General features: G+C 41.8%; 1 protein-coding gene across 3 annotated transcripts in view; it reads left to right on the forward strand.

Moving 5' to 3' along the window:
• CPVL (carboxypeptidase vitellogenic like) overlaps nucleotides 1-21,340 on the forward strand; it is a 62,053-nt gene that overhangs the window by 31,647 nt on the left and 9,066 nt on the right. For all 3 annotated transcript variants that reach the window (XM_033165501.1, XM_033165499.1, XM_033165500.1), the window contains exons 9-12: nucleotides 379-510; nucleotides 1,958-2,056; nucleotides 3,571-3,744; nucleotides 18,976-19,158. In XM_033165501.1, coding sequence (XP_033021392.1) covers nucleotides 379-510; nucleotides 1,958-2,056; nucleotides 3,571-3,744; nucleotides 18,976-19,158 — 588 coding nt within the window. The remainder of the gene's footprint in view (nucleotides 1-378; nucleotides 511-1,957; nucleotides 2,057-3,570; nucleotides 3,745-18,975; nucleotides 19,159-21,340) is intronic.

Below are 21,340 nucleotides of genomic sequence, written 5' to 3' on the forward strand. Positions count from 1 at the left end.
ATTTTTTTTTAAAAAAAATTAAATCAGAAGTGGATTGTGATTCTCAAATTGCAGGGAAAGGATAACGGAATAAAGGGGGGGAAGTGTATTGTTCCATGTAACTTTCTAATTTCACTAAAACTTTAATTAGTTTACTACATGTTTCTCAAGAGCAAATTAGCTGTGATCCTGCAGGGAACCAGACTGCTTATAAATGCCACCAAAGTTTTATTGCAGCCTTCGCAAACTATTTAAAATTTGGAAGCATGCTTTAAAAAATAAATAAATCTATGCTTAATGCACTGCCTTTTTAAAAAAAGAAAAGAAAAAGAAATGGGCATTCTAGAAGATTAGAATAATCTAGACTAATATCGCCGAGTTTCTTGATTCCCTTTGCAGATGTTTGGTGGCTATGCAGAATTGTTATATCAAATTGGCTTGTTGGATGAGAAGCAGAAGGCGTTTTTCCGGCAGCAGACTGATCTGGCAGTAATCTACATCCAGCAGAAGAAATGGAGAGAGGCCTTTGAAGTACGTATTAAGAGGCCCACATGCTGGCCTCCAGCAATTAAAACCATCTGAAGAGAGGTATGGGGGTCAGAAGGAAGCAGAATGGAGGTCACGAGCTCCGCGCTGGAAAAAGGTGTCCATTTATATTGCCGCAGAAGGGCAAAGAGAGGGAGAACTAATGGAGAGAAAAATCACCCTCCAATGTTTCTACAAAATTTACCTTGGCCTCTTTTCAGAATTGAGTGCCGTGGCACATGTTTACATAGGCATCTCTTTCATGAATTGCTTTAGTTTTCCTAAGTCTGTGCTTGTATGCCCTAAAGGTTTAGCTTATCCCCAGGAAATCAGGAAAGATGCAGTCGTGGAACTCGTTGCATATGCTTGAACACACGCCTGAAACCTTTCTAAATCCATGAATAAGGGCTCCAATTTTTAACCCCCACCGAAAGAGTGGAAGGCGAAAACAGCAGCACACATTGGGGTTTGCTCTGAATTTGCGGCATTTTGTGTTTCCTGCGCAGTGATGTCACGAAGCAGCCTTCAGATGTGTGCAGCAGTAATGAGTTACTTACTGCAATACAGTGCATTTTACAGAATAATTTGTCTTAATTTTAGAAATAACCTTTAAAATGCATATAACTGTGTGGCTTGTATTTCCTCCCCTTGGGAAGATCCACCATGCTGACTTATAATTCTCAACATTCCAGTTTATATCCATGCTACACCTTAGCTTGTTTCATTAATTTTATTTACACACACACACGGTTCCTTCCAAAGTTTGAATATGGTAATCAGTTGGCCCCAAGAACAGGAGACAAATCCTTCCTAATAATAGTAATAATAATTTTCTTATTTACGTGCCTCCCATCTTACTGGGTTGCCCCAGCCACTCTGGGTGGCTCTCGACAAGATATTTTAAACGCAATAAAACATCCAGCCGTTAAAAGCTTCCCTGAACAGGGCTGCCTTCAGATGTCTTCTAAAAGTCAAATAGTTGTTGCTCTGTTTGACATCTGATGGGGAGGCGTTGACCAGGGTCGACTTTACCAAGGGGTGCGGGGCACCCTGGCGCCGAATTCTTGGGGGGGGGCACCAAATGCCAAAGACGGCCTTGGAGGTTGTAGTTGGACATCCCCCTCCCCAGGAACTTTTAGAGGGGAGATCCGTTCACCATGGATGGGTGCAGGGAAGGTGTGCAAGCCCAGGTGAGGGCGTGGAGGACCTAGCACCGTGGGCGCCGCATGGTGGCTCCCCTGCCTCCACCCAGCAATGCGGGCGGAGCTTTTCCTTTCAGCGTCCCGCCCGTTTCCTTTCCTTGCCGTGCTTCTCCTCAGGTACACTCTACAAATCATCTCCTCGCTACTCGTGGCAAACTGAATTATGCCGAGCATTGCAGTTCCTTAGAATTTTCAACCCAGCAGCAACCATATTTTGAACTGTGTTTCTTTCCATGGCTCTCTTCCTCCAGGTGTTTGACGTTCTGTTGAATGGCGATGAAATTGGAACTGCTTCCTTCTTTCAGAACGCCACAGGGTGTAGCAACTACTACAACTTCATGAAGTGCCAGGTAATAAGCCACCCTTAGAGTAGACACTCTGGTAATGTGCTTTCGAAGCTATGGCATTAACTTGGGTGGCGCTGTGGTCTAAACCAGTGTTTTTCAACCTTTTTTGGGCAAAGGCACACTTGTTTCATGAAAAAAATCACGAGGCACAGCACCATTAGAAAATGTTAAAAAAATTTAACTCTGTGCCTATATTGACTATATATAAAGTAATTTTTCAATTTTTCCCACGGCACACCAGGCAACATCTCGCGGCACACTAGTGTGCTGCAGAACAGTGGTTGAAAAACACTGGTCTAAACCACAGAGCCTAGGGCTTGCTGATCAGAAGGTCGGCGGTTCAAATCCCTGCCACAGGGTGAGCTCCCGTTGCTCGGTCCCAGCTCCTGCCAACTTAGCAGTTCAAAAGAACGTCAAAGTGCAAATAGATAAATAGGTACCGCTCCGGCGGGAAGGTAAACGGCGTTTCCATGCGCTGCTCTGGTTTTGCCAGAAGCGGCTTAGTCATGCTGGCCACATGACCCGGAAGCTGTTTGCCCTCGGCCTATAGAGCAAGATCAGCGCCGCAACCCCAGAGTCGTCCGCGACTGGACCTAACGGTCAGGGGTACCTTTACTTTTTTACTGCTCTACTGTTACTGGTGGTAACAGTACTGGAGCTTGGGGAAACGATCCCTCCTCCCTTTTTTCCTTTTGTTGCTTAAATCTCAGCACATGCTTAAGTCAAGGAATTAGGGGGATATTTTGCACCTGGTGCCAAGGTAACATGAGGAGGTCTTTAACATTGTGCAAATACTGCAGACGATTTGCCTAGGATGTGCCTGTCTCTCCACTTGCGACAAACCCAACAGCTGGAGAAAGAAAAAGGAAGGGTTTTCCCCACCAACTCCATGAAGGTTAGGTCTATCGATGACTATTGGCCTGGTGGCTAAATGGAATTTCTGTATTTAGAGGTGCTGAGAGGGTGCTGTCACCTTCATGCCCTGCCTGTAAACTTTCTAGAAGCATCCAGCTAAGCACTCTTGGAAGCCAAATATTAAGACTAGTTTGGCCTTTCCCCTGCAAGTTTCTCCCCCCTAAGTTCTTATGGGAAATAGTGCAAGATGAAGCAGTTTCCCTAAGCTAAAACTTGATATTGTGTTGCCTGCATGGGACATTGTTTAATGCAAGTAAACTCAGTCTGGCACAGTGACAAATTAATGTGGCTGTGCATTTTCACCATCAGCAAACCTCCCCCCCCCCTTCTCGTCTGATCAGTTACCGAATGCCACCAGTTTTCAAGACCTGCTGGGATTTCCCCCTTATGAAACTAATAGACTTGAACACTTTAAATTGCTTCATAATTTCAGACTTAACTGACCCCTGCAGTTTCATGTTTAACACAATCCTCACTTATGCGGTGCTTTACATGCTTCAATGCTAAATAGGATATTCTTGTACATGGATAACTAGGGTATATAATTTTATTGTGTAGATTTTTTGCAGCCATTTTTATCTTTTTCATCTCTTGTTTAATAGGAACCTGCGGATCAGGAGTACTTTGGACAGCTGTTAACATTGCCAGAAATAAGGAAGTCTATCCACGTTGGAAACCTGACATTTCATAATGGCTCCATGGTTGAGAAACATTTGCTTGAAGATGTGATGCAGACAATAAAACCATGGCTGGCTGTTCTAATGGATAACTACAGGGTAGGTAGCTTCCAACCCTCCCTGCTGTTTCCCAATGCTATAATAAGGGAATTTCCCGCAAAAAAAGGGAAAGGTTGACAGCTATGCGTAGGCTGCCACGCCCAGCTGTAATGAATCAGATCTAAGTTAGGGGATGTTCAGAAACCCACGGTGTTTTAGGAGTTAATGGGCTCCCCAGTTTGAGTGGCAGATACCCCTTGGGAGGCGGGACATTCCATTCTTTAAAAGGAAGGAGGAGCCGTTAGTGTGAGAAGAGTGGTGACTGGAAGAAGGAGGGTGTGGGGCCAGGTTAGGTTTAGGTTAGGTTAGGATTGTTGAAGATGTGTACATGTTGCTGAAAGAAAGAGTTTACACTGTTATGAAACTAAGCTTATGAACCATCACTGAAACCGTTATGTTCTGTAAGAAATAAAGACCTCTTATTGTTGAGCTAAGAAAATAACGTCGTTCATTTGGTCCAGCGAGTTATATAGGCTCTTGAGGAGGTGAACTCAGGGAAAGGACAAAACTAAACTGAAGGGTGATAGTTTTGTGTCTTGGAGTTCCCTCAGGAGGGGCTAGCGGGCGGAAACCCTGGTATTGCCACAGAGTTGCTAAGAGGGCTTAGCTAACTGATATAGTGAGGGGATCTAATAAAGAGAGACCCCAAACTGTAGGCAAAGGAGAGGTTAACCCCTGAAGCCCTGAGCAGAGGATATAACCAGCAACGGCCACTGGACAGGAAAACTCCCGTTACTAAGAGATCCCCAGATTATAAATAAAAGGGAAGTGACATAACAGGTGGACCTCAGAGGGACAGGTGGGGTGCATTGTAATTTGACCCAGAACACCTGATTAAAAATTCACTTAGTAATGAGGGGAGAGTCTGAAGTGGAGGTTCGTCGCATTAAATTTAAGAACCTGTAGAACTGCCTTAATTCATTATTTTCCAAATATTTAACCTCCGAATATTTAACACCTACTCCTGACTTCTAATCAGCCATCCCTAAAACGGAACCAGAATAGTTTTAGCAATTCAGTGATAATCAGTGTTGGAGCGATGTGTGACTTCAGGGAAATTAGCTGATGAACTTTGCATTTCAAACCTTTACCCAACATTGGAGAGGATAGCTTTGTGTTATAGCATGTAAAGTGTCTGTTTTTTCCTGGCATTCTTTTTTGTGTGTGTGGTGGGGGGGGGGATCAGACTTGGTTAGTAGAGGTGATGAAGCCCTCCCTTGGAGACTATAGCACCTCAGTTCTCATGTGTATATGTTGCAGGGACTTTTCCCCATATAAAACACATAGCCTTTCAAGAGAGCTAACTTTCGAAGCTGGTGAAATACTTCTGCACCGGCGGTTGAAGTCCTCGTCTACAGGACAACACTGCATCATAGCAACTGTATTTGTGCTTGAATGTTTTGCTCTTCCACAGCACCCGTTCAGCTTTAGCCAGCAGATCAATTATATTATAAGTATTATTATTTTTATATATTTATAAAAGTATTTCTGTACAGTTGTACCTTGGAAGTCGAACGGAATCTGTTCCGGAAGTCCGTTCAACTTCCAAAATGTTCAGAAACAAAAGCGTGGCTTCTGATTGGCTGCCAGAAACTCCTGCAGCCAATCGGAAGCCCCACCGGACGTTCGGGTTCCAAAGAACGTTTGCAAACCGGAACACTCATTTCCGAGTTTGTGGCATTCGGGAACCAAAACATCCAAGTACCAAGGTGTTCAGGATCCAAGGTATGACTGTACTGCGGTTCATAAAATATCAGGATTGTGTACTAAAACGAAATACAACTGCCATTAGAAGCAGTGCAGATAATCTTTGATGTGCATGGCTAATCAAAAACTGACAAAAACAGCTGTATAGGCCTGTTGGCATAAAAATATCCTCAAGAGCAGGCAACCCCAACCTGCGGCCTTCCAGATGTTTTGGCCTACAACTCCCATGATCCCTAGCTAACAGGGCCAGTGGTCAGGGATGATGGGAATTGTAGTCCAAAACATCTGGAGGGCCGAAGGTTGGGGATGCCTGCTCAAGAGAGTCAACAGCAAGGATGTCTGCCAAATCTCTGCAGTGAGAATGTTCTGCAGCATAGGACTGGTGACACTAAATGTCTGAATTTCTAGTTGAGGCCAGTCACGCCCCTGTATCATGGGTGACAGCTAACAGCATTCTTCAGATAATCTCAGTGATTGATCTGAGATATAATGGCTCAGGTAGACCTTATCCTGGGCCCAAGTTGCTCAGAATCCTGAACCTGGCCTGATAGCCTATAGGAAGTCAGCTATGTTTCAGGAGTTCCCATAGGCAGGTCTGTTGCTGTAAAACAATAGAGGCTTGGCATTTGTTGCTTATCTAAGTGCTGCCCCAGGCAGTCAACTAGAGCTAACTAGTAATGAGTGTAGATAAGGGAGCAGATTACTTGCTTCTTACCTAGTTTGGTAAGCCACTTGTGGTGTTTAAAAGACTACATAGAAATGTATTAAATGATGAAATGAGCAACTTTATTTACTTTTTAAATTTTAATTCCACATGCCACTGAAATTAATCTTAAACAACTTAAACTGATTGAAAGCTGTGGTTAACAGACATGGCTTTCTTCCAGAGAATCCTTGGAATGTGTAGCTTTGTGGGATACTAAGACTTGTTTGTTGGGAATCTTTAGCCCTTCGTGTAATTTTTAATTTTTAACATTCCGTCAGATTGGCCCACAACAGTTATGCAGGCATAAAACTGGTTTAAATTTCTAGTGTACACGTAACCTTAGAAAATATTGAAGAATGTACCTACTGCAGCAGCTTTACATATATATATTTTTAGTTAGATGCTGTAAGACACAACCAGTATTGGTCTGTGACTATAATTTATTCCATTTTTAATGCTGAATTTTAAATTGTTGTCACGTGCCCTGGGACCTGCTGATGAAGGGCATGTGATGACAACAACAACAACAACAACAACAACAACAACAACAACAACAACAGGACAGAGGTTGTAGCACAGAAGATAGGTACTGTTTTACTCAGTGCACATCCCATTTGCTGTGGCCAGTCTGAAAATTACTAACATCTTGTGATCTTTGGAGTTCCCATGTATTGTATTGGCTAGTTTGCATTGTACAGGTGAAACTCGAAAAATTAGAATATTGTAGAAAAGTCAATTTATGTAAGCAATTGTTTTCATTAGCTACTGGAGTTTAATATATGAGATAGATTCATGACATGCAAAGCGAGATATGTCAAGCCTTTGTTATAATTGTGATGATTATGGCGTACAGCTGATGAAAACCCCAAAGTTGAAATTGTTAATTTGGGGTTCTCATCAGCTGTACGCCATAATCATCACAATTATAACAAATAAAGGCTTGACATATCTCGCTTTGCATGTCATGAGTCTATCTCATATATTAGTTTCACCTTTTAAGTTGAATTACTGCAAGGAACGAACTTTTCCACGATATTCTAATTTTTCAAGTTTTACCTGTATATCACATGGGGGGGGCATACAGAGCCACTCATTTCTACCTCAAGAATATTGCAGTGGTTTGGAATGCTAACTTACTTGCATGTCAAGCTTAATGTTCACATGTGACATGGCTTGGGGAAAAGTTGCTTGAGCGTCAGAGCAGTTTTTGCAGTAGCCCGAACATCCCTGCAAGACTGAGCTATCTAACCCTCTTTTGGTCTATGGTTTGGCCAGGGCCGGCGCGTCCATTAAGGCGAACTAGGCAATTGCCTAGGGTGCCAAAATGGAGGGGGTGCTGGCCAGGCTTGGGCGGGGGCGGGACGGCAGGACGGGCTAGCAGCAGCTTCTCCGCTACAGCGGAGAAACTGCTGCTTGCCTCTCCACCACCCCCCACCTCCCGCTAAAGCAGGCTTTAGCGGGGGGCGCCAGAAGGTGGTCTGCCTAGGGCGCAAGAAACCCTAGCACCGTTCCTGGGTTTGGCTGTCAGCCTACATTAACAGGCTTAGGCAGAGTGGCCCTAGTAACTGAGGGCAGACACTATGGACAAAGAAGCCAAAGTGTCTGCTTCAATATTACCTCTTCCTTGTAGGGATAGGTTTCCACACCCCAGTAAAAAGAAATCCCAATTCACCCCTACCATGTACTACTAGTAAGGGTGGGGTCGTTGTTTAACTTGTGAGGTTTTTTTTATACAGTCGTGCGGTATATAATTTTTATTAACTAACTAAATAAAGCAAAACAAAACACTTCACATCCCACACCAGTGCCTAACCACATGGTAAATGTAGTAGCATTTTGATCTGAACTATATTGGGAGGGTGAGGACCAGTCCAAGTTGAATCACTCTGCTCTTATGCGCACTGGAAGTTTGGCTATTTTGGCAAATCCAGTCCTTTTCCTAAGGCAAAGGGTTAGGTAAGTTTTATTTACGGCCATTGGCCCAACACACACACACACAAATGCAATTGCAAAACAACCTATAATATTTAAAACCTTTGCCAGAGGCTGAAACCCTCTGCTCGTTACTAAATAAAAGCACAGACTGTCCGACTATCTATTTTCGCATTTTGGCTCCTGGATTAGCGGGGTTCTCCTGACCGTATCAGAGCCCTTTTTTCTTCTTTAGAGCTTAAGACTCTGTTCAAGTATTTGGCAACAGTGTGTGATCTAGATGGATCTTCGTCGTTCAATAGAAATCTCAGTTTGGATTCTTTTGCATCACCTATGCATCCTATTAAATATGGAGCAAGAAACTTGCTCCTGAGCGAGGAATAATGAGGACAGCTAAGGAGTATGTGGTGCAGCGACTCAGGTGATCCACAGTTACAATCACATAAAACAGATATCTGTCCATTAGAGATTCTATTTTCCATTACATTGAATCTTGCCTTTATAAAGGCATATCTGTGGGCTGCTACCGAAAGAGAATCCAAGTATTCGGGGAGTTTTTGCAAGGGTAATAAGCCAAGGTTTAAAAGGCAAAGGGTTGTTGTTGTTGTTGTTGTTGTTGTTGTTGTTTCTATACCGCCTTATACCCTATTTCTATACTGCCCAATGGATGTGCCCTTCGAAGCCCTCCATGTTAAAAATTAATGCAGGTAATACATTTGGTACAAGGAAGTTCCTGGCGTTTTCTGGGAAGTGGTCAATATGCCCTTCATACTTTTTGTTTGATTGAAGCATGTGTTCCTTTTAGGATAGGTAAAAAGAAACAAAAGAAACTTCTTTGTCTTCTCGCTCAATCAAAGCCAGATGGGGAATAATACTAATCATAATTCATTGTACAGGATTTGTGAAGGATGTGGCATGGCGTGTGGTAGCTGCCATGATAGATGCAGCAGCCTACTGACCTTTTGAAAGAGCGCAATCACTTATAGGTTAAGAGCAGCATGCTTGGTGCTTAGAAAAGCTGCCAGGAGTGCTTCAGTTTACAGTGTGCATGCACACAAAAGCTCATACCAATAACAAACTTAGTTGGGCTCTAAGATGCTTCTGGAAGGATTTTTTTGATTTTATATTTTGTTCTGGGTTAAACTGTTTGCTATGGTTCCCCCAACCCCTCTTTCTTCCTTTAGCAATTTAATAAGGAAATATGACAAATAATAGAAAATGGAAAACACTGTGTTAATGGCATGGCCTATTAGAAATCTGGCACCACTGTCCTTGGTTGTATGTTGTGTGGCGATTAGTCTTGTGCAGTCCTTTTGGTATTTGGCAGAAGGCTGTGGCTCAGCAGTAGAGAAGATGCTTGGTTGCCAATGGTCCCAGGTTCAATCCCTGGTGTTTTTTGATAGGGCTGGGGAAAAAACTACTGGAAACCATGGAGAGTTGGTGCCAATCAATGCAGACAAGTGCTCTTCAGCCTTGTAGTCCTGGCATTGTTGGGCTGCAGCTGCCACCATCCCTGAGCAGTGGCTAAATTGGTTTATGGGATTATGGGATTAATAAAAATAAACAAAATCTTTAGGTTTTGGAAGCTTTCTTACAAGTTTTGATTCAGTTGGCCATCTTTTCTTTAAGGGTATTTAAAAATTTACTAGGAATCCTGAAGGGTCTTTCTAAAACTAGAAAGAGGAATTTGCCTTAATTAATAAGAAGGAAGCTCATTTGAACATAATCAATTTGACTTTACCTCATAAATCGCAACATTGGTGAGGTTGCACTTCCTCCTTACAAATCAGGTTATCGGCAAGGGGATGCTGCTGGATCCATCTCTGCTTCTGGCATCCTTGACAAGGAATCGGACAGTTACAGCTTTCCCTGGGAAAGTAATATATTTCCATTATCAGCCTTGTTTTGGACTAGACTATTGGCAATACGCTGTATGTGGGATTGTCTTTTGGAAAATTTCAGAATGTAAATCAACTTGTTAATTGAGGACATGCTGCACCAAGAAAGCAAATACTGATCGCACTTTGCTTAGAGAACTTCATTGGCTCCTAGTTGGCTTCCAGACAGAATTCAAAGCATTTGTGTCGATCTTTGGCATCCTAAATGTCTTGGATCACTAAACCTGAGGGAGAATTTGTTATTTGTTGAGATAGCAATAGAGGCTGTGCTTCAGGTGCCTCACCACCACCAATGATGCCAAGACTTCTCTGGAGAAGATAATAAAAAGTCTATATGGCACCATTCCTCTTTTCTCTTACAAAGCAAATGATATTTTACTGGGTTGTGGTTTTTTACATGTGATTCTAAATATTTATATTGTGTGGAATTGACTCTGTTAGCTGTAATACGTACTTTTTAGTGGAAAGCCAGGATGTAAACATTTTGAAAACATAGTGAGAAGCAGAAAAGTGGGAAGGATATTTATTCCCCATTTGTCTGTTCTTCTCCAGAGATCCCTCAAACTTTCTACGAAATGCCAGAATTTTCTTCTGTTCCTTGATTGATACCTTCCTGTTATTCACCGTAGATATGTTTTCCGGGCTTCAAAGGGTGGAAAGCTCCTTTTGAAAACTTTCCCATTGCTTAGGAACCAGGATATATTTCTTAACTCAGCTATTTATGTGCTTGTTTATCTTTCTGAGCTTTGGCTCCATTCCCTCCCAGTTTGTAGTTGTGGGATTGTCTCGAGCTGCCTTTTTCCGCTTTAATTTTGCTTTTTGAGGGGTTTTTTTTTGTTTAAAAACCCTAATAAAATGCAGCTGTTACTGAAATGCTTAGATATTTTATCAGGTTTTCCCATCAGATGTGTTGCAGTGTCACTTGTGAGGAAATATTACACCAGTAGGTTCAGGCAATGAACAAAACATGGCACATGTGCAAACTGGCCATTTCTCAACACTCATCTACAACATTAGCTCCTTTGTTCGTAACAGAGCTGAGGGAAAGACCTCTGTTACATCCCACACATAACCCGGTTTTCAGCCTTCAATGATTGGCTTCTATTACTTCCACTGAAAGAGTGACATTTTTTCTTTGACATAGCGTGGTGTTGCTCCATAAAACAGAGGCAGCCCAGTAGCCTAGTGATGACAACTGTTTTATCCATTCTAGCGCTCCAGTCACATTACATTTCTATAACACTTTTTATACTACACTCATTGTCACACATTTTCCCCTCACGCACACTCGCACAGACACATGGACATATCCCACCCATTTCCACCCCTTAATAGTAGATTTGTGTAATTGCACCCCTATTTGTCAGATGCAGAGTGCTAAAAAAGATTTGTGGGAGGAAATCGTAATACGGGATCACAAATCAGCTGGGCTTTTGCTTCTGAATATCAAATGGTTTTTCAAACTTGGGTCTTCAGCTGTTTTTGGACTACAGCTCCCATCATCCCTAGCTAGCAGGACCGGTGGTCAGGGATGATGGGAATTGTAGTCCAAAAACAGCTGGAGATCCAAGTTTAGGAAACACTGGTTTAATGAAACCATAGTGTTATCAAACATACCAAACAATGCCTCTTCTTGAGTGGGCGTATCCTTTGTTGGATATATTTGAAGCAAATTTGACCACTTAGCTCTTCAGTGAAAAAATATGTCTGTTTCTTCAAGAAGAGCCATATTGGTGATAAACCAACGAGAACGTTCCTCTAATTTTTTTATTTTTTTAAGCACCCATTTGGAAATTACTGTGGTCATTTGTTGTTATCTCTCAGCACTGTTATCTACCAGCCTTTCTAGGTTATAGAAAAGTATTTTAAGAAAAATGTTTAATGCCTATAAGAAGAGAAACCAGAAGTCTCATTGTGCAAGCAGATATCTATTGTGCAAGTAGACAGATATATATATACCGGTATATATAATTTCCAGCAGGAATTAAATGAGCCAAGATTTCATTTGCAAAACAAAACTTGCGTATGATTTGTGCAGGACTTTCTTACATTCCATACCATGACAGGGGCTTTGTAATAATTGGATGAGATATTTTATCCCAGGAAAGAGGCTTTGACTTAGAATTCTTTAACTCTAATAAAACCTTTGATGCTTGTGGATCCTGTGAATATATTTTTATTAGTATCAGATTTTGCTATATCTACTGATTTAAACCTGTCTTGCCCCAAAAGGAGTTGTGAAACACTGGAAAAGTTAACTTGCCTTAGGTTAGAACTCTGTTCTACAGTATTTAAGATTGCATCTAGTTCGGAAATTGTGGCAGGCACTGTCACTTATCATTAAACAGCTCATTAAATCCCAGCTAATTGCATCTTTGTTCCTGCGTTTTAAAGTCTTACTGTGTCAGCCCTTTAACTACCTCACTAAAATTTTACCATTTGGACCCTCACAGTTAACTTCATAAGCTTATTCTAGCACAAGTAAAACAAGAGTTTTAATAAGATTTTGTTTTGTACAAATTAAAGGCAGAGTGTACTGCATTTGCTCTACCTGGTAGCCTGAGCACTTTAAATCCATAAGTAAAGTAGTGCGTATTTGAAATGTTCATGACATGTTTATATTTTTTGTAATGCGTTTTGGTTTTCTGTGTTGTTTCAGAGCTTTTAAACAGTTTTGCTTGTGATCTACATCATACCCTCCCAACACCTCAGTGGCAAAATCCAGGACACATTCTTCTGGGAAACTATGTTCTCATTTTTTTCTCGCAAGAGAATGGCAGCCATTTTGGACGCCGTAATCTCAAGCAATTTCACCTCACAAGTTCCCCCAGGAAAAGCGCTTTTTTCCGGCACACGAGATCGCAGGCCTGAAAAAGTGCTTTTGGGGGGGGGGCACAATCATGGTGTGAAATTGGCAAGATCACGGCATCCAAAATGTTATGCCATGCCGCCATGGCAGCCATTTTGTGACTGCTGCCCACAGCACTTACACAAAATTCAAAATGCGCTTGCTGGTCCTGAAAGGTTGGCAACCTCAGTCACATTCATGCTATTCTTTATGTCTAACTTTTTGCTTATTTTGTTTTGCTCCTTTGTTCCTTTTCCACTTCAGTTCCTTTGAATGTTTTGGGAAAACTAGGGTTTCATGCCATGACGAACCCACATCTGCTGCTTGGAATGGGGAAGTTTGCTGCTGATCCAAATTTCCCTGTTTCAAGGAGGCTTTTATGGGGGGAAATCTTTGTATCCTTGCTTTGGAATTTAGTTTATATCACCTTCCTCGCAGAAAGCATGCAAGCCACCCGCATGAGAACATTCTTTCTTAAACTGTTCATTCATGTAATCCACAAGTCTTAATCCCTTTCTCTTCTGTCTAGGTTTCTTCATCTGCAGTGTTTATTTATGGCAGCAATTGAATTTAATCAGCTACATGCTAGTCTCTGCATTGGCCATGCTACTTTCCCCCTTCTGCTTTTGGTGAGAATGCTTAGCAAAAGGAGGTGGAGAAAATGTAGAGGCTGATAATTATAGTCGTGAAGGGCCTTGGCAGTGGAAAGAGGCACAGCCAAGAATAAGAGGATTGTCTTTTTTATTTTGGAAAATTTAGTGATATTGGAAAAGTTGAAAAGTACAGATTTGTCAACCTATCTCTCCTTCCCAGTGATCCTTTCACGAGTTTACTGTGAATATTCAGGTTGCTCCCGATTTTCTCTTCTCGTAGCATGGTCACAGGGAGTTGCCAACATGAAGGTAGAGGACCAGGAGGATAGTCTTCACTGGATTTTGTGTATTTGATAATGTCACTGCTTTGCACAAAATAGATTTAATTAATACAGGGATGAGTAACCTCTGGGCCACAGGCCTGATTAGGGCCACCAGGCCTTCCCAGTTGACCCATGGCGCCATTTTAGCTAAACCATGCCCACCTGTCTTAACAAGTCTTGGTTTGTTTCACTACGCAGTTGTATTCATGGCTTCTAAAATGCTGTCAACTTTTGCATTTCTGGTGGCCGGATCTTTTATGCTCCAGTGCTTAACACAATGGGGAGCCAGTGTTGAGGTTTCCTTAATCAGGGAAGGCAGTATTAGCAGTATTTCACCACTAGTGCTTGGTTAAAGCTCCAGTACGATGCAGCCACACTTGTGCTATAGCTAAATGAGCAACTGGGGGATGGTGCAGTTAGGAACTGAATAGCTTGAAGTAGCCTCAAGTGTAGGTCATATCTGCTCCTTATAAACAAAGAAAATGGAGCCCCAAGCATTCAGTGGTGGAGGTTCAATAAAACATCAAGCTCCATTCCTGGTTTACATAAATCTGTCTTGGCCATTCCATTTGCAAGACTGCCATTGCCTCAGGTTTCTTGGCCACTGCTACTAGCACAGAAGTTATGGCAAATTTGTAAAACATGTCTCTGTATCTCCTGTCTGCCATTATGCTCTGATTTTTCTTGTTTCTTTTACGGTGCTCCCTGAAACATGTAGTGACTTACTAGAAGAGAAATTAGCCCATCTTATTGTTTAGCTGTCCCAAAAGAAAAGAGCGTGCGAGGAAGGGATTGGCTGGGAGACAGACTGTTCTTCCATCTGGTATATGAGACTGTATTCCAGAATCCCAGGGGTAATCTAAAGAGATCTTCTTTTGATGGTTTACTGTAGCCCTGTGGGAATCCTTTCCCCTTCCTCTGCTGATTGACAGGGATGAACTGTATCCTTAGATAACTCTGTGCAAGAATGCAGATCTTGCATGCCATGCTTACATTTCAAATTCTGAAATACAACACACTGTTTTTCAAAAGGTAGAGTACCTGCTCGGTACCTGCTTAGGCTAGTTACTTGTTACAAACAGCTAAGGGGGGGGGAATGTTCAGATTATTTATACTGTAAATGAATACAATCTGTATCAACTAGTGATGTATGAATAACTGATATGTTCCCTTTCCAGAAATTACGCCATTAATGACCATTAGCCTTGTTAACCCTAATGAATTTATGCTCTGAAGGAAAAATAATTCAATAGGCCATAACTGCCCTTTATGTCTACCCACTGCTTTTGAAAGATGGCTGTAGCTGTTTAAAATGACAGTACTGCCCCAGCCATTTAGCAGGGGGAGCGGGGAACATCCGTAATTGTCTTCCTTGAAGTTGTCCAATGGGATTTTGGTTTATTTTGTGGCGTGCTCAGAATCGAGATGGCAGCTAATTAGGATCATGGCACAGGCCAGAACATCTTAAGACTGCTCTTCAATCATCATTTCCTCTTACAGGAAACCACAAAATATTGTAGATTAAGGTCACTGGGGAAAGGATCAAAAGTTTGTCTGCATAGGAAACACAGTATAAGTGTATAAGGACCAAACAGTAAGGATGGAGCTGGTTTTAAAAACAGGATCTAGAGTTGCAATTTATCACACCTCTTATATGCGCCTCTTTCAAGAAACTTGAGGTATTTGAGATGATATGCTTCAAATTCTTTTTAATGAGTGGTTATGCCATTCATCACATCTCACAAAGATGTTTGTTTGAATTTAGAAACAACTGCAGTTTAAAAGCAGAAACAGAAAAACAGATTAACACTACTGTTATGTATTCAATGGTCTGTATTTGCCTGAGCTTGAGTCTGGACTAAGAGCCCCTGTGTTCTGATTCGATACTATCCAATAACAGAACATTTCAGGATTTGGGCCTCTGCCATTGGCCCTTAAACTCTGAGTTATGATTCGCAGCTTGGAAGTTTAGACAGCCAATCATGTTGGGAGTGGGAGTGGCCCAGGCCTTCAGAAATGTATATAAGCAGTTGCTTTGCCCCTGTTGTCCAGTTCTGTTAGTTCAAGAAAGGTTTTTGCCATTATCACTGTGTCTTGCCTCGTGGGAACCAACCTACACTTCAACCACCATACCTAAACTCAGCACATTACACAATGTGCATAGCAATTAAAATCCCCATAGGCTTTTGAAGCTTGCATTCATGTTTTTATGCCAGAATAAGTATTATAGCTGATTCTGTATTTAGACTTGTTCATTAACATTATAATAATCATTACACTGCTTGGTGGCTATTTGAACTGGTCTTCAATAAAACTGCATTTCTAATGGGCGATACTTGAAGTACACCCACTGAAATCCATTACTCAAGTCCATTAATTTCATTGGGTCACTTCTGTGTATTATTATTGCATGTTATCCAACGTTTTCAGTGCAAACAAGGGAATTTTAATATGCAACAAGCCAGAAATTAAGGGATTTTTAATCATGGGTTTAAACGCGTTTATCATGATGCAGCCATTGTCAGTGGAAGGTGGAAAAAATATATAGGACTTCTTCCTTCCACTTTTCTCATAGGTTGCTACAGAAGCTTCCTAAATACTAGGAGTATGATTTGAGGAATAGTCTTGCAATAAATTACACCGGCATTAAAGTCAACCTGCGTGGCCTGCAGGATACAATACAAATAAGTAAGTGCAAACTCCTGTTGGCATAAAATTATTCAAGCTTTTGAAGTTCGGCAGAAATCGTTTACACTTTACTGAAATTGCTAGAATTGTGTGTGGTTTGTGTCTGTGAAGGATGCCCGCCTGCCAACAAGTGCGCACACTCTTAGTCTCCATGAAAAAATGAGAAAAATAGATACAGTGCCAATTACATGTTGCTTCTAGGTTTGTAGAGCGAAGGATACATAATAGCCTTACCAAACTGGGTTGTACTGTTTTCACTGTGCTGTGTCCTACCCTAAGACGAGTAATTGTAATTATTCCCATACTGTTGAGTGTAACAGCTGCAGAAAATTTTTGCAGAGGCCATGGAGAATCAAGGTCTTTGAGGCATAGCTTCTTCATATAAACAGTGCAATTATTTTATTTGAGCTAGCTTGGGCGAGTCTTACAGAAAAGGCTTTTAACCCCACCAGGATTTTTTGGTAACAAAGAATTAATAGTTCATAGGAAACATGTGTGCATCGCAGCCATACAAAGGGCTCTATCGTGGCTTGAGCCTGAACAGTCTGCTGTGAGATCCTAACTGATACAAAACATATATGCTGTTTGGGTATGGGATTTAAAGAGAAACTTAAACCAGCTTTGTGGGGTGGAATATGTTTTTACACCAATCAAGCGTTCCCCCTTTTTCTATTAAAAAAAAAATCCAGTCTGTATTCTGATGGAATCTTTATGCTACATCTTCTTTTTCCATTTGTTGAGCTAAAGTTCTTCCTGTTAGAATTTACCAGGGAAGTCTCCCTGGAGTTGTTATTTTTTTCTTTTTTAGTAAGGCTCCCTCTTTCCATTCATGGTGCATTGTTTCTCAAAAACCATACCCAGTGGTTTGCACCTATAGTCTATGCTCTCTTGTGCTAGAGGTTTTGTTTCTGCTATTGCATTTGTAACAAAATCTATTGTTGCTATGGTTTCTATGTTTTCTATTATTTCTATTCTTGTTAAGCCACCTTTGGCTAGTTCATGAAGTTACAAATTTTGTACATGTAGTGTGCATTATATTACCATCCTATATGTTACTTGATACTGATTTCTGTTTGTTGACAGTGATCCATTGTTATTATCTTGTATAACTGTAGTTGGTTGACTGCATCAGGTTTTGTAAAGATTGGATAGGCTGGAAGACTAATGCAAGTTTTATCCATAGAATCATAGGATTGTAGTGTTTGAAGGGACCTTGAGGATCATCTAGTCCAACCCCCTGCAACGCAGGTGTCCCATGCGGGGATTGAATCTGCAAACTTAGCGTTATCAGCACCACGCTTCAGCCAACTGAGCTATCCAGGCTGACCAGAACTAAACTGGATTAATACTCTTTCAGATTCGAACTATGCACTGAACCTTTGCTTTAACTTTCATGTACAAGATGAAGGGATCAACTATGTCCGATTGATTAGCCAAATTGCTTCCTCTCACCGTTTTGCAAGCAATGTCAAGTTATTTGTGCTCCCTCTCCCATTACTTTTAGCATGGGATGTGCGGGGTGTGTGTGTGTGTGTGTGTGTGTGTGTTTGTATGTGATTGGATTCTTGAGAGTGTTCTTTTTGAGCTCAAATGCCCAGCCATTTCTGAGACATAGAGGGCTATGGCTATCTTTAATCCTATCCTCTTGTGAACATATTTTTATTTTGTTTGTTTGTTTGTTTATAAACCACATATAACAAGGTAGTGTAAAGGTAAAAATACATTACCACAGTAGCAACAGTAGAAACATCAGTAACACCAATTATCAAAAGTAGCTGAATAACAGTGGAATTTGCTGCCAAGGAGTGTGGTGGAGTCTCCTTCTTTGGAGGTCTTTAAGCGGAGGCTTGACAGCCATCTGTCAGGAATGCTTTGGTGGTGTTTCCTGCTTGGCAGGGGGTTGGACTGGATGGCCCTTGTGGTCTCTTCCAACTCTATGATTCTAACCAATCAGATTGGACACGGTGACAAACTTTCCTGAAGGCAAATTCAGGCAGTTCAGAGTATGAGCAGTGCTTTATCTGTTGCCTTGTCGAATGGGCAGGAGAAGGCTTGCTTGAAGCAAATGCCATAGCAGGAAGGGGAGTGTGGATCCTGAGTATCAACAAGAAGCTGCCAGCTGCCCAAATGATGCAGGCTGTTGTCCTTTATGGCTTCAGTTCCTGCATCTCCACCAGATGAGGAGGGTAAGTGCCTCACTCTCCTTGTGAGTCCTCCCTAAATGGCCAAAAGTTGGGAACCTTTGCATGGCCTGTAAGTGGGGCTGAGTTCTCCTTAAGCTCAGCCCTATTGGATTTCACAGCTGCAGCCTGAAATTGTACATCCCAGAAACAGATGCATCACCCAGACTTCTGCTCCTCTGTTGTTTTTTTCCAGGTCTTAGACGTCTCTGTCCCAGGTGTAATGGCTGTGCTCCAAGCTGAGACTTATATTTCACCAGCAGACTAACTTTGGTTCTGTGAGACTCATAGCGCTTTGTACACCTGATTTTGTTTTACTAGACTCTTACAAGCCATGGACTGCATATGTTTTCCAGGTTCTCCTATACAGTGGACAACTTGATATCATTGTGGGAGCCCCACTGACGGAACGGTTTCTGCCGACTGTGCCGTGGACCAAAGTGGAAGAGTACAAGAATGCCGAGAGAGTTGTATGGAGGGTGCGTGCTAAAGATTCAGACGTTGCTGGCTATGTGCGCCAAGCAGGTGAATTCTATCAGGTAAGGGGGGGGGGCGGGATGCTAAGATACAGATTTTAAAGAAGCACAGTGCAAATTCAGCTCTGTTTATTTGACTTTTTCCGGCCGAAGGACTCGCTTTTCTCTCTAACACCAGTTGAAGTGTGTCAAATTCAGGCTGCAATCCTGTGCATGCTTATTACGGAATAAATAGCCCCCACTGAACTCATAATACTTTTGTCGGAGTTAAACCTCCCATGCTCTTGGTTGTGCACTACCAGTGACCTAACCTGAAGTGAAACTATCTCTTAACACCCTGCTTTACAAAAGCTGTTTGGGAATGTAGGAATCAGATGCCTGATCATTCTCTCCCCACCAACCCACAAGGACTCCAGGAGTAGGACAAGATTCCTGCTACAGAACTTGATGTGATAGATCTCATTTCCGAATGTTTGTTGTTTGACTCTTGGTGTGACTTCTCTCTGGCAGGGAAAAATGAAAGCCTTTCCTGCAGCTTTTAAAATTGAGCATGTGGCCGGAGCAGCTATCCTTGGTCAGTGTTTCTATCCTTGATCACTGCTGACAAAGATGACATTTGCACTTGGCTGCTGGAGGGGAGGGGGAAGGGGGAAGGCTTAGACTAGGCAGCAGCTGCAGTCAGTTAGCCAACTATTTGTACTGCAGTGCAGTTAACAGATCACAAAATACTGCATCTGCGGGCATCAGAACATGCTTCATTTTTAGCCCTCATAAGCAGGCTCTGCTCCTGATCCTCTGGTTTCTGTAACATCTGAGTCTCAAAAAAAAATTTAAAAAAATTTACACAATAAAGCTGTGCACAGGGGTAAACCAAATATTAAAGGCCTTTCCCATCTTCTGCTATTCCCCCCCCCCCAAAAAAAAATCTAAAGAGTGTCAGTATCTCCTGAAGAAGAGACATTCAAAAAGTGACTATTGAAATGTTGCCCTACAAGGGAGGGTTAAATAGAGACACCAATTCTTCCAGCCGAAAGAAGACAGCACTGTGGAAAGTATTCAGATTTTATTCAAACAAAGTCTGGACCAGTGTTAGAAACTGAGACGTGAAAGCTAGGAGCTAAATGGCACCTTAAAACTAGGTCATGGGCGCCACAACAGAATGTCTAGGCTGAAAATGAATGAATTGCAGCTAAAATCTTCTGTTCATTTTTCACATGGTCTAGTCCTCATCCGAAGAGTGCAAAAAAAATATGAAGCCATGCTTCCCCTGCCCACCCCCTTAATATTCTTATGAAGGTCCCTCAAAACGCTGCCTTTCTGTAAGGGCAGCTGAGAGGCAGAACCTATCAGCTTGCCTGATGCTGAAATGATTTTTTGGAAGTCAAGCAGGCAAGAATTTCTCCTCCCACGCCCTCAGCACCAGCAGTCACAGTTTTAATCTGAAATCTTACATGCAGTGCCCAGAGTTCAGAAATTGCTCGTGCCAATGAAATTCCCAATCTCCAAATGCACCTAGAACAATGGGAGTTTTGAACGCTGGTCTGGACAGAGAATACAAAATTCAAGGCACCTTTGTAACTTCTTACCCCATGCCCAGATCGTTCCAAGCAATATAAACTGGATAACAGAATGTGCGAACAGCTCGCATACAGCCCCTGGACTCCTCATGTTCACTTCTAATTGGTTACACCAATTATTGGAGTTGCTTTTTCCTTACAACTCACCCTATCTTGTCCCGGTTTCTTCCTAACGCAAAAGTAGGTTCTGTTAAACTCTTAAAGGTTTGAGGTACTTGTTTTCCTTGCTCATGAGTATTAAATTGGGAGGTGCTGAATCTGCATTTTTAGTGCGGTGAGGCCAGGTTTGTGTTCTGCTGGTGTAGCATTCACCTGTTTGCTTGTACAACTGCTCAAAGAATAGAGATTGCTCTTAAGCAGTTAAAATCATTTAAGTGCAGCACGACTAAGAACTTAAATGATAGGCATCTCATAAATCACATTTATAACCCAGAGTGTATTTCAATTAGAAAACATGGATTTCGTTACTCTCAAATATACAATTTAAAAAAAAACCCAACCAGCTAAAATCCTACATAGAATGACTTGTTTTTGCTGGAATTCATCAACACCTTTTTATTTTGGGCTTCACTGATATGCATGACATGAAGGTCTTCTGAAAGTTTTTAATGAAAGCTTAACTTAGCCTATAATAATATGTCACTACTTTCAGATGGAAGGAAACTATT

This window comes from Lacerta agilis, chromosome 12 (assembly GCF_009819535.1).
Source record: "Lacerta agilis isolate rLacAgi1 chromosome 12, rLacAgi1.pri, whole genome shotgun sequence".
NCBI classification, from domain to species: Eukaryota; Metazoa; Chordata; class Lepidosauria; order Squamata; family Lacertidae; genus Lacerta; species Lacerta agilis.